The sequence below is a fragment of the Prionailurus viverrinus genome, chromosome A2 (genome assembly GCF_022837055.1).
Source record: "Prionailurus viverrinus isolate Anna chromosome A2, UM_Priviv_1.0, whole genome shotgun sequence".
Taxonomy (NCBI): Eukaryota; Metazoa; Chordata; class Mammalia; order Carnivora; family Felidae; genus Prionailurus; species Prionailurus viverrinus.
In genome coordinates, this window is record NC_062562.1 from 81,934,514 (window position 1) to 81,949,131 (window position 14,618).

The 14,618-nt window shown below is 35.9% G+C and overlaps 1 protein-coding gene across 3 annotated transcripts in view; it reads right to left on the reverse strand.

The window, feature by feature from the left end:
- FAM185A (family with sequence similarity 185 member A) overlaps positions 1-14,618 on the reverse strand; it is a 76,209-nt gene that overhangs the window by 27,002 nt on the left and 34,589 nt on the right. For all 3 annotated transcript variants that reach the window (XR_007150512.1, XM_047850973.1, XM_047850972.1), the window contains exon 5: positions 8,901-8,942. Coding sequence is in view for 2 of the 3 variants with exons in the window: in XM_047850973.1 (XP_047706929.1) it covers positions 8,901-8,942 (42 nt within the window). In the remaining variant the exon portion in view is untranslated. The remainder of the gene's footprint in view (positions 1-8,900; positions 8,943-14,618) is intronic.

The following is a 14,618-nucleotide window of genomic DNA, read 5'->3' on the forward strand; positions in this document are numbered from 1 at the left end:
CTGAAATCACATAAAGAATTTTCTCTGACCAGAATGGAATTTAGTTAGAAACCAATAAAATAAGAGATCTATAAAAATCTTAAATATACAAAAATTTAAAAATAGACTTCTAAAGATCAAAGAAGAAATCAAAAGCACAATTAAAAATCTTCTAAAGGATGATTTTTAAAATGCAACATTTCACAGAACTAGAACAAATGATCCTAAAATTTGTATGGAACCACAAAAGACCTTGAATAGCCAAAGCAATCTTGAAAAAGAAAAGCAAAGCTTCAGATATCACAATTCCAGCCTTCAAGTTATATTACATAGCTACAGTATCAAAATAGTATGGTACTAATGCAAAAACAGACACATAGATCAATGGAACAGATTAGAAAAACCAGAAATAAACCCATAATTATATGGTCAATTAATCTTTGAAAAAGGAGGAAAGACAGTCTCTTCAATAAATTTCAGTTGGGAAAACTGGACAACTGCATGCAAAAGAATGAAACTAGACCACTTTCTTACACTATACACAAAAATAAATTCAAAATGAATTATAGACCTAAATGTAAGACTTGAAACCATGAAAATCCTAGAAAAGAGCACAGGCATTTATTTCTCTCACATAAGCCATAGCAACATTTTCCTAGATATGTCTCCTGAGGCAAGGGAAATAAAAGCAAAAATAAGCTATTGGGACTACATCAAAATGAAAGCATTCCGTACAGTAAAGGAAATAATCAACAAAACTAAAAGGCAACCTAAACGGGAGAAGATATTTGCAAATGACTTATCTGATAAAGGATTAGTATCCAAAATATATGAAGAACTTACACGTGTCAACACCAAAAAGCCAAATAATCCAATTAAAAAATGGGCAGGAGACATGAAAAGAAATTTATACAAAGAAGACATCCAGATGGCCAACAGACACTTGAAAGGTGCTCATCATCATTCATCATTGGGGAAATGTAAACCAAAACTACAATGAGATGTAAACCAAAACTACCTCACACCTGTCAGATGGCTAACATCAAAAACACAAGAAACAACAGGTGTTGGTGAAGATGCGGAGAAAAAAGGAACCTTCTTGCACTGTCAGTGGGAATGCAAACTGGTGTGGCCACTGTGGAAACCAGTATGGACGTGCCTCAAAAAGTTAAAAATGGAACTACCCTATGATACAGTAATCACACTACTGGGTATCTACCCCCAAAATACAAAAAAATACTAATTTAAAAGGATATATGTACCTTTATGTTTATAGCAGCATTATTTACAATAGCCAAATTATGGAAGCAGCCCAGTGTCCACTGATAGATGGATGGATAAAGAAGACGTGGTGTACATATATAAATAAAGGAATATTACTCAGCCATGAAAAAGAATGAATTCTTGCCATTTGCAACAATAGGGATGGAGCTAGAGTACAATGCTAAGCTAAATAAGTCAGTCAAATGATACTCTATATGGAAAACCCAAAAGATTCCACCAAAATACTGCTAGAATTGATTCCTGAATTCAGCAAAGTTGCAGGACATAAAGTCAACACAGAAATCAGTTGCATTCCTATACACCAACAATGAAGCAACAGAAAGAGAAATCAAGGAATCGATCCCATTTACAGTTGCACCAAAAACCATAAAATACCTAGGAATAAATCTAACCAAAGAGGTGAAAAATCTATACACTGAAAACTATAGAAAGCTTATGAAAGAAATCAAAGAAGACACAAAAAAATGGAAAAAGGTTCCATGCTCCTGGATAGGAAGAACAAATATTGTTAAAATGTCAATACTACCCAAAGCAATCTACATATTCAATGCAATCCCTATCAAAATAACACCAGCATTCTTCACAGAGCTAGAACAAATAATCCTAAAATTTGTATGGAAAAGACCCCGAATAGCCAAAGCAATCTTGAAAAAGAAAACCAAAGCAGGAGGCATCACAATCCCAGACTTCAAGCTATACTACAAAGCTGTAACCATCAAGATGGTATGGTACTGGCATAAGAACAGACACTCAGATCAATGGAACAGAATAGAGAACCCAGAAATGGACCCACAATGTATGGCCAACTAATCTTTGACAAAGCAGGAAAGAATATCCAATGGAATAAAGACAAATAAACTCAAAATGGATGAAAGACCTCAATGTAAGACAGGAAGCCATTAAAATCCTCGAGGAAAAAGCAGGCAAAAACCACTTTGACCTCACCTGTAGCAACTTCTTACTCAACACGTCTCCGGAAGCAGGGGAAACAAAAGCAAAAATGAATTACTGGGACCTCATCAAAACAAAAAGCTTCTGCACAGTGAAGGAAACAATCAACAAAACTAAAAGGCAACCAACAGAATGGGAGAAGATATTTGCAAATGACATATCAGATAAAGAATTAGTATCCAAAATCTATAAAGAACTTCTCAAACTCAACACCCAAAAAACAAATAATCCAGTGAAGAAATGGGCAAAAGACATGAGACACTTCTCCAAAGAAGACATCCAGATGGCCAACTGACACATGAAAAAATGCTCAACATCACTCATCATCAGGGAAATACAAATCAAAACCACAATGAGATACCACCTTACACCTGTCAGAATGGCTAACTTTAACAACTCAAGCAACAACAGATGTTGTCAAGGATGCGGAGAAAGAGGATCTCTTTTGCATTGTTGGTGGGAATGCAAGCAGGTGCAGCCACTCTGGAAAAAAGTATGGAGGTTCCTCAAAAAACTAAAAACAGAACTACCCTATGACCCAGCAATTGCACTACTAGGCATTTATCCACGGGATACAGGTGTGCTGTTTCGAAGGGACACATGCACCCCCATGTTTATAGCAGCACTATTAACAATAGCCAAAGTATGGAAAGAGCCCAAATTGTCCATCGATGGATGAATGGAAAAAGAAGATGTGGTGTATATATACAATGGAGTATTACTCGGCAACCAAAAAGAATGGAATCTTGCCATTTGCAACTATGTGGATGGAACTGGAGGGTATTATGCTAAGTGAAATGAGTCAGTCAGCGAAAGACAAAAATCATATGACGTCATTCATATGAGGACTTTAAGAGACAAAACAGATGAACATAAGGGAAGGGAAACAAAAATAATATAAAAACAGGGAGGCGGACAAAACAGAAGAGACTCATAAACATGGAGAACAAACAGAGGGTTACTGGAGGGGTTGTGGGAGGGGGGATGGGCTAAATGGGTAAAGGGCACTAAGGAATCTACTCCTGAAATCATCGTTGCACTATATGCTAATTTGGATGTAAATTAAAAAAAATTAAAAATAAAATTAAAAAAAATAAAAAAATAAAATAAGTCAGTCAGAAAAAGACAAATACCATACAATTTCACTCATATGTGGAATTTAAGACGCAAAACAAATGAGAAAAAAAAAAAAAGAGCGAGAGAGACAAACCAAGACACAGACTCTTAATTATAGAGAACATATTGATGGTTACCAAAGAGGAGGTGTGTAGAAGGATGAGAGAAATAGGTGATGGGAATTAAGAAGTGCACTTGTGATGAGCACTAGGTGATGTATGAAATTGTTGTATCAGTATTTTGTACAGCTGAAACTAATATAACACTGTATATTAATTATACCGGAATTAAAATAAAAACTTAATTAAAAACATTAACTCAAGGGTATACATGTACCCTGATGTTTATTGTAGCATTATTTACAAAAGCCAAACTATAGAAGAAAAAAATGCAACACTGCAAAATGTGGGGAATACACTGCCTTTAACAGACTTATAATTTAAATGCTAATATTAACAAAAATTCTAAAAAAAAAAAACTGTCTAAAATCACTGACCTAATGTTTTATCTGAGGAAGCTAGAAAAAGAGGAGCAAGGAAACTCCAAGTTAATAAAAGAAAGAATATAATAAATAAAGAGCAGAAATCAATTAATACATCAGAAAACAAACAATAAAGATACTAACAAAGTGAAAAGTCGGTTATTTGAAAATAAAGTCTACCCTCATTAGTCAAGAAAAAGAGAATACATATATCAATATCAGCAATGAAGAGGAAAGAAATACCACTACAGATCCTATAGGCATAAACAGGAATATAAGGGAATACTCTGCACAGCATTACGTGAACAAATTTGACAATGCGATAAAATAGACAAATTCCTTGAAAAGTACCACTTACTGAATGTAAAGTCAGACAAAACAGAAAATAGAATAATAAAATATCTATTAACTTATACAGTAATTTCATTCTAGACAAACATGCTGAAGTAATACATTGGAGAAAGAAAGTTTTGTCAACAAATGGTGATGTAACAATAACATCCAGATGGGAAAAAATAAATCCGGATTTCCTGACTCAGATTAAACACAAAAATTAGAAATTGATCAAAGGTAAAAGCAAAAATTTGAAAGCTGCTAGAGGAAAACATAGGACAGCTTCATGATTGAAGGCAGCCAAAGATTTCTCAGGACACAGAAATCAATAGCCATAAAAATAATTGGTAAATTAGACTTCATCAAAATGGAAATCTTCTCATCCAAATACACCATTAAGAAAATGAACAGACAGGGGCACCTGGGTGGGTCAGTTGGTTGGTTAAGTGTCCAACTCTTGATTTCGGCTCAGGTCATGTTTTCAGTTGTGAGATTGAGCCCCGTGTCAGGTTGACTATGGAACCTGCTTTAAGATTCTCTCTCTCCCACTCCCTCTGCCCACACTCTCTCAGTCTAAAGAAAGAAAAGAAAAGAAAAGAAAAGAAAAGAAAAGAAAAGAAAAGAGAAAAGGAAAAGAGAAAAGAAAAGAAAAGAAAAGAAAAGAAAAGAAAAGAAAAGAAAAGAAAAGAAAAGGAAAGAAAAGAAAAGGAAAGAAAAGAAAACAGAATGACTGACCAGGCAAGCCACAGGCTGAGGGAAAATACAGAAAAACAAGGTTACAAAGGATTGTTCCCAGAATATATAAAGAACTCCTCCAACTCAGTAACAAAAAGACAATCCAACTGAAAAATAAATGAGCAAAAGACCTGAACAAAATTTCACAAAGATATACTAATAAGCAGTAAGCGCATGAAAAGTACTGAACATCATTAGTCATCAGGGAAATGTAAAATAATACCAGAGGGATACCACTGCACACGGGTAAAATCAGAAGACTGACAGGGGCACCTGGGTGCCAGGTGGTTGGGTGGCTGACTCTGGATTTCAGCTCAGGTTATGATCTCACGGTTTGTGAGTTCGAACCCTCTGTTTGGTTCTATGCTGACAGCATGGAGCCTACTTGGGATTCTCTCTCTGCTTTTCTCCTGTATGCACACACAGGCATTCTCTTTCTCTCTCAAACAAATAAATAAACATTAAAAAAAATAAAAGACTGACAAAAATGTTGGTGAGGATGTGGAACAACTAGAATTGTCATATGTTGTAGAAAGGAGTGTAAAAGGGAACTTTGGGGGAAAAGTCTGGAAGTTTATCATACCTACTCAAATCAGTGATTCTATTCCTAGGTATTTACCCAAGAAGGGAAAAAAAATATATATCATCCATATATGTCTTCATAAAATGACTTGTCTAAGAACGTTCATACCAGTTTTATTTATAAATTCCAAAAATTAGACATAGCCAAGGTATCCAACAACAGGAGAATGGATAAACAAATTAAGCTTTCTGGTTACCTGCTTCCACTTTTGCACCCTCTGGTACATTACAAAACAACAGCTAGGTTGCTCTTTAAAAAAAATTAAATATTACTTGCCTGCTAACACCTGTTGTAGCTGAAATTAAGTCCCAACTCTCGCAATGTCTATAAAGGCCCTATGATCTAGCTCTCACGTACCTTATCTCCCACAACTCTCCACGAGTTCTGCTTCTGTATCTGTATCTTGAAAATGATAGATCCATTCCATTTTCAGGGCTTGCGCTAGCTACTCCTCTATCTGGGGAGCTCTGCATCCAAAATTTTATGAGCCTCTTTCCCATTATTCTGGCTTGAGTTCAAGTGTCCCTTCTTCAGACCCTCCCTGATTACTAACTGAAGTAACTTTGTTTTCCCCATTCTCTATCCTATTACCCTCTCTTATTTATTCATTGCACAATCTGAAGTTATCTTTGGTTATTTGCATGCTTATTGTCTTTCTTCTCAGGCTGAAGGTAAGCATGGAGACTATGTTTTTGTTGACCAATATTATGGTCAGTACCTAAAAGAGTTCCTGCGATACAACAGGCACTCAATAAATACATGTTGACTAGTTACTGCCATACTCAAGGTTGTCTTCAAATGTTAACAGAATCTTGAGAGCAGTAAATAAAGACATAATTTATACCTTTCTTCCAAAGTATTAATATAGATATTGAAAGAAATAAAGGAATTTATGAAATGAACCCTTCCTTAATAATTAAGTTTAAAACATAGTGACTTGTTCTATATTATAGATAATAAACTGGAAGAGGAGAAAGAGAGGGATAATTTATTGAATAACTACCATGCATTGTGATGTATTTTATATACTGTTGACCCTTGAACAACATGGGTTTGAACTGTGTGGGGCCACTCAAAAGTGGATTTTTTTCTATAAATATACAGTACAGTACTGTAAATGTATTTTCTCTTCCTAATGATTTTCTTAACATTTTCTTTTCCCTTGCTTACTGTATTGTAAGAATACAATATATAATGTATATAACATACACAATACGTGTTAAATGACAGTTTGTGTTATTGGTAAGGCTTTCAGTCTACAGTAGGCTATTAGTACTACTTTAATTATTATCTCAACAACCTTGTGCTATGTAAATGGCATCCATTTTATGTAAAAAAAAATGCAAACTCAGAGACTTGGTAATTTGAGAAAGTCACACAGCTAATATATGGTAGGACCAAAATTTACCACCAAATCTATTTCTAAAGTCTATACTTTTCCACACTACCAGAGATCAAAATATGATAACTTAACAAATGTAAAACTTTTTTCTTATTGTAAGAGATTCTTCCAAAATAAAACTCAAAGTTTATCAATGATATTTACAAAATAAGAATTCAAGCTTTATTTACCTTCATATATTTGTGGATTTTTAAGAACAACCTAAAGCCATGGACACAATTTATATTTTGATAAAGAAAATTATAAATTATAGTTCTTAACACTGTACTCAGGTCATTTTCTTTGAGTGGACAGAGATTTATCAAAGAAAAAGAAAACATTTCATCTTAAAATCCCTCTAGTACTTAACAGTGAGAAAAAGTTCATATGAAAAATTAACAAGAATTCATAATGTTAATCATTTGTACAGTTTGAAACCATCTTCAGAGATGTAAATTGCTGCTCATTTCATCCTTGCTACTACTATTCTTTTCCAGTATGGATAAATAACCATTTATTTCCACTTCTAGAGAGAAGGGTTTTTCATTTATGTTTCACATTTCCATCCAAGAATAATACTAGCATGATCATATCACATTGTATTATAAATAGTCCTCAAATTCATATCTGCCTAAAAGGCCTTCTAGTTGGTAATGAAATTCCCTGTGCCTCATTTTGCAACATTCTTCTTCTTTCCCCACTTGCCTTAATGCTACAAATGCCACCCATGTCTAGCATTTTCTCTCCCCAGCTGGCTCAGCTTCTTACCAGCATACCTTTTTGTTCACACTAGAAACTTCCTTTACTATACTTAGGTGTGTCCTCTGATGAAATGGCATGAATAGTTAACAGTAAATCTCAATTTTCCACTGGAACACAGGTAAATCTTTCTGTCTTGTCTTAGTTAAAATGATTTACAACTATCATGAAAGAAGCCTTTATTTTCAACTTAGTCCCTCATTGAACATAAAAGTTATAATCTCTGGAAAATTATTTAAAAAGATATGTACTTTAAGTCAGAAAATCTAGGAGTGATAGTGCAAAGGACTAATGGACATGTTCACTATTAAAATCAGTACAAAGAAAGGAAAAATTTAAACCATCGAAAAGGACAAAGCCAAGAGGCCCTGGGCATTCATCCTGGCAATAAGCCACAGCCTCCCCTCAAAGGTCCTCATTTTCCATCCATACTCCCAACCCTCTAAGGCCTAAAAACAACCACCACTCTTATGCCTTTGCCTATAGGTAAGCAGGTGCTCCTTGGGATAGAGAAAAACTCTATCTAAACTATCTGGAAAGCTGAACTTTTCTCCCACAGGCACAGCATCACATGTAGTGAAGAGGTCTTAAGTACCATTGGCCACTATTAGTTCTGGCCTGGGATTGGAACAATAATTAAAATGACAATTATTTATTGAATTTTTACCATATGTCAGACACCATGCTAAAGTACTTTATATATATGATCTCACTTCTTACAATAACCCTCTACAATAGGTACTTATTATAATTTCTATTTTTTTCAGATGTGCAAATTGAAGCACAGAGAAGTTAGGTAATTAGCCCATGTATAGAAAGTGGTGAAATCAGGAGCACCTGGGTGAATCAGTCAGTTAAGTGTCCCAACTTTTGATTTTGCTCAGGTCATGATCTCGTAGTTTCACGAATTCAAGCCCCATAGGGCTCTGCACTGGCAATGCAGAGCTTGCTTGGGATTCTCTCTCTCTCTCTCTCTCTGCCCTTTACCCACTCTCCCTGTCTCTGTCTCCCTCAAATAAATAAATAAACTTTAAAAAAAGAAAGTGGTGAAATCAGAATTCTAACTTTATTCTTATTGATACCAAATCTATAATTATATAATATATACAGGATGATGAGTCAATGAATTTTCAGAAACAATTTTACATATTCATACATTGGGTCTGCCTATATGTGACTTGCATATCAGGAACATATCAGATTCATGAGCTAAACTTCAGATTTTATTTATAAAATATCACAAATATAACTATTTTTAAAAGCATGCAAAATTTACCAACTAGCAGCTTAGCACATACCTACTGTGATGTTGCCCATGTTGCTGTGTAATGTTATATTGCCTGTAAAAGAGAGAGAAAAAAAGACAATTTTATATATTAGGGAAAGTCTAAAAATGAACTATTATAATATATGGTTTTCTATAACATGGTTGGATATTCACAATATTATTTAATAACACTGTTATTGTTGTTGGCAATTCTTCTCAGTAGTACAAATCTAATAAGAGAATTAGCTGAAACTCTGAAATAACTACCTTTAGTCATCTATACAAACTCTCTTCCAATATTCCACCTTAATGTTCTCTAGTATAACTACAAAACAAACCACCATACTCTCTGGGAAACGTGGATGAAAAATAATGATACTTCTATAATCCATAAATGAAAAAGTTGCTTAAACATACTATGTATTTTTAACATAAACATTGCTGTATTTATCAGACCACTCAAAGCCAAGTTTTAAGCCAGCTAAAATAACACTGAAATAATCTGTGGAAAAAAGTTATTACTGTTATTTTTCAGGCCGTGCTGCCATGTCTGTTAGATTAAAATAGTTTCTGTGCCAAGAGTCAAAGAGTTTGGGGCAGGAATAATGAACACATTGAAGTATGACTAACAAAGAAAAAGGTTTCAGAAGTCTTTTGATGAAAACATATTTTCCAGGAAAAGTATAGGATACTGGAACTGCTCTTCCCAGCCCCCTTTCCCCCAATACCAAAATTCATAGGATTTTTCTTCATATGTGTGTTTATAGACTTATTCCTAGACCCATAAGACCTATGTTTACTGTACTGAAAATGTAATCAAGGTTACCTCTTCTGTCAGAATTCCAAAACTACTAAAAGAGTAAAGGAATAAATTTTATCTCACAAATAAACTAGGGTAAATGAACTCATTTATTTAATTTCTTACATCCTGTAAATACCGACATGTATCATCAGCACCTGAGAAAAAGCAAACAAATCACTTGATTCATTTGTCAACAGTCAGATGTATTTTGATTGCAAAAATCAAAGAGTCTTATATTCCTTCATGTGAGGATATGAACAAGGAGTACATTTGTGTAGAAATAAAACTTGGTTTGTGTGGAGAAATTAAGCTCCTAAAATTATTTTCAAGTCTCAGTAAGTTACAAAGTTATAAAGATCCTTTTAAATGTGTTATGTAAATATTATTTCATCGGTGTGTTCTAGACACTCTCTTCCAATTTTCAAACCCAGTAAATGCAGATTCACCATCACATGCAAAACAGCGGCCAAAGATCATATAGCTTCTAAGGTGGCTTTCAAAGATCCCTGACTCCTGGTATTCAAGCCCTTATATAATCTCTTCCCTTCATGCATAGGTTGGACCTAATAATTTAACACAGAAAATAAGGCAAAAGTGATGGGATGTTGTTTCCAAGATTAGGTTACAAAGGGATTCTGGTTTCTGTCTTGGTAGCCCTTTTCTGCTCTGACGGAAGCCATCAGCCAACTGCCTAAGAAGCACACTAGGAAGGAATCAATAGAGGCCTCTAATGAACAGGATCTGAACTCAAATCCTGCCAGCAACCACGAGTGAGCTAGGAAGCAGACTGTCCCTTAGTGGAACCTTTGAATGACACCACAGCCCCAACTGACAGCTTCGTAACAACATCATAAGAGGTCTTGAGGCAGAGGATCCAGTTAAGCCACACCAAGATTCCTGACTCATCCAACTGTAAGATAATAAGTGTTTGTTGCTTTCAGCTGCTAAGTTTTGAGGTAATTTGTTACACAGGAAGAGGTAACTAGTACAGATGTTGAAAGCTAAAAGAGGGGTGCTGCCATAATAAATACTTAAAAATGCAGGAGTAGCTTTGGAACTTGGCAGTGAAGCAGAGGCTGGAAGGATTTTCAAGAGCATGTTAGAGAAAGCCTAAATTGCCTTGAACAGACTGTTAGTAGAAAGCTGAGTATGCTTTCCACAAGGACTCAGATGAAGTGAGGAAAATGTATTTAGAAATCGGAAGAAGGAGGGGCGCCTGGGTGGCTCAGTCGGTTGAGCGTCCGGCTTCAGCTCAGGTCATGATCCCAACAGTCTGTGGGTTCGAGCCCCACGTCAGGCTCTGTGCTGACAGCTCAGAGCCTGGAGCCTGCTTCAGATTCTGTATCTCCCTCTCTTTCTGTTTCTCCCTCCCTGACTCATATCTGTCTCTATCTCTCTCAAAAATAAATAAACATTAAAAATTTTTTTTTAAATAAAAAAAAAAGAAATTGGAAGAAGGAGGATCCTTGGTAAGTAGTTGTAGAAACTTAGCAATACCATCACCTTCAGTAATGTGCATGCAAAGTAAGAAATGTGCCTTAATGAACTGAGGGATTTAAGATTTCTAAGCAGGTTAAAGTATTGTAAGTGCTACTTTTTTTTTTTCCACTTACTGTAAAATGCAAGAGAATAAAGATAAACTAATCTAAAGAAAGGACTGTTAAACAAACAAGACCAGGGCACAAATAGTTTTGAAAATTCTTAGCCACTCCAAACCATAAGAGACTCTTAACTATAGAGAACAAAACTAAGGGTTGCTGGAGGGGAGGTGGGTGGGGATGGGCTAGATGGGTGATGGGCATTAAGAAGGGCACTTGTGATGAGCACTGGATGTTATATGTAAGTGACAAATCACTAAATTCTACTCCTGAAACCAATACTACACTATACATGAACTAACTTGAATTTAAATAAAATCTTGGAAGAATACAAATTCAAAAAAGAAAAAAAAGAAAAAGAAAATTCTTAGCCCCCCCAGATGACAAAAGATGTTAAAGGTGGGAATAGCTTTCAAACAAAGTTTGAATCCAAGAGCATTGGCAGAACATGGCCTAAAAATGAAGCTGAGAGGTGACTGCAAAGACCACAGGAAGATCAACAGTGGTACCTTATAATAATAATAATAATAATAATAATAATAATAATCAATTATACAAACAATCCTTTAAAAAGATTAAAAGTATGTTTCACAGATCCTCTCAATCAACAGTCAATACTTCAGAAAGCTTGAGTGCATTTTACCTCAGTATCTCTGTGGAAGCCCACACTTTGAAGAGATTCTTGGATGTGGCTTTTATCTAATGGAATAAACCCCAATGTGATTCACAGGAGGCTGACAAAATTTTTGAGAGAATAATAACAGCAAGCACACCACTACACTGAACTGAAAGGAACAATGACAGTACAAGGTAAAAAGAGACCACTGGACCCCCAAAATTCTGTCAGGCAGCCGACTGAGAAAATCACTCACATGCAAACATACTTCGTGAAAAAGGAAGGATGACTCAGGGGAAGGAACAAAAGCACAGAGGGCAAAGCATGAAATGCTAAATAATTACTCCCAGGCCTTGAGATATAAATCAAGGAAACTCCAATATTTGCCCACCCAAATTTTAAAATCACTATGGAGCAGTGACCTCTTTATGCCTCTCATTTTCCTCCTTTTGAACAGTAAGGTCTATACCAATTATCCTATACCTGTCCCATGATTGTATGTTGGGTGTGCAGGTAGGTTGTGGGGGAGGGGTGGTAAGGGGGGGGGGCGGCTAGATAACATCTCTTTAGTTCACAGGTCTTCAGATTCAGAGAAACTGTTCTTGATGAGTTGTACTTAAGCAACTACACCTGAGGAGTCTCATCAGGTGATGAGACTGATTTTGATGTAGAGATTCTGGACTCTGATGCGGTGCATAATGGGATGAAACTTTTAGGAAACTTGGAAGAAAGAAGGTGTATTTTGCATGTGAGAGGGACATTTGGGGGAGGGGCTGGAAGACAGAGTGGCCATCCAAAGCCTTACAGGATATCTGGGAAGATATACACATGAAAAATTAAAAATCAGTATTTATTGATAATTATAAGTGACAGTCCTAAGTTAACACTATGTATTAGGTGCCACGGCCACTCAGAGGAAAGAGACTAAAATGACCAGGCACAGACAACGAGAATGGTCATATTGGAGATATAACTAGAGCTGAGATTTTTTTTTTTTAATTTTTTAACGTTCATTTATTTTTGAGACAGAGAGAGACAGAGCATGAACGGGGGAGGGTCAGAAAGAGAGGGAGACACAGAATCTGAAAACAGGCTCCAGGCTCTGAGCTGTCAGCACAGAGTCCGATGCGGGGCTCGAACTCACAGACCGTGAGATCATGACCTGAGCCGAAGTCGGCCGCTTAACCGACTGAGCCACCCAGGCGCCCCGAGCTGAGATTTTAAACATGGATAAACTTGAATATTCTGAGGAGGAAAATTTTTCTTGGAAGAAGAATAACATAAGCAAAGGTAAAAAAAAAAAAGTAGAACTACACATGCTATGTTGAAATCATGCAAATCAGTTAAGCACAAGCAATTAGGCAAGTCTATGAGGACGGAGATCATGTCTTTCTTATATAGCATTACATCCCGAAAGGTTAGTACAGTGCCCACTACATAGTAAACATTATCATTTTTTAAACAAATGTTCAAATTAAGTTTGGAAAAACATGTGAAGAGCAATCTGTAGAAGAGCCATAGAGTGCTAGTCTTCTACTGACTTTATCCTAAATTGATGAAGTCAGTGAAGAATTTCAAGATGGATAACAATAAGAAAACCATGCTTTAGGGAGACTAACCTAGTGTGAGACAGTGAAGACATTCACTCAGAATTCTCTTTATTGCTTCCACCTCCTGAACACTTCAAACATAAGATAAAGTAGACCACTGATTTTTCTGATTATAACTGTTAGTAAAGAACTGTAATAGTTTTATAGTCAGTCCTTTAGCAAGCGAGTCCAGTTGCCCACTCAGGAAGGCAAAAGAGCTTTGTTATCTTACGCTAGTCTTCAATTAAAGCTATAAAAATTTGCTATTTTTTTTAACATTTATTTATTTTTGAGAGAGAGAGAAAGAGAGAGAGAGAGAGAGAGAGATTGTGTGAGCAGGGAGGGGCAGAGAGAAAGGGAGACACCGAAACTGAAGCAGGCTCCAGGTTCTGAGCTGTCAGCACAGAGCCCAACATGGGGCTCGAACTCACAAACCGTGAGATCATGACCTGGGCTGAAGTCAGACATTCAACCGAGCCACCCCGGTGCCCCCCAAAATCTGCTATTTTTTAATGAAAATATGTTCTTTCTCAAAAAGCCTATCATTAGCGCTCATCATGAAACTAAAGTGACCTCAAAGAAAGTTATGGTTCTTACAGCCATAAAACAGAAGTTTTAGATCAATTAAAGAATGAAGGACTAGTTCATATTATAGTGGGACCTTAGAGTCTCAGACTACATCTTTCTTGAATGTTAAAGAGTTCTGTGCAATAAAAGCATAATGGAAGGAAAAAACTATGGAAATAAGGAATATTTGTAAATATAAAGAATATTTCAAAATACCTTTATCAATGCTAAGGATTTTAAGTTTATTTTTATTTATTCTGAGAGAGAGAAAGAGAGAGAGCAAGTGGGGGAGGGGCAGAAAGAGAGGGAGAGAGAGAATCCCAAGCAGGCTCAGTGCTGTTAGCACAGAGCCCAATGTGGGGCTTGAACTCATGAACCGCGAGACCATAACCTAAGCTGAAGTCATGAGTCGGATGCTTAACTGACTGAGCTATCCAGGTGCCCCATGTCAATACTAAAGGATTTTTAAAGCAATAAATAAAAAATGTATTTTTAACTCATATCAAAATATTTAGGAAACTCTACCCTAAACAGAAATATTCCAAAGTCATGAGAATATACAAAATGGACCTTTTAC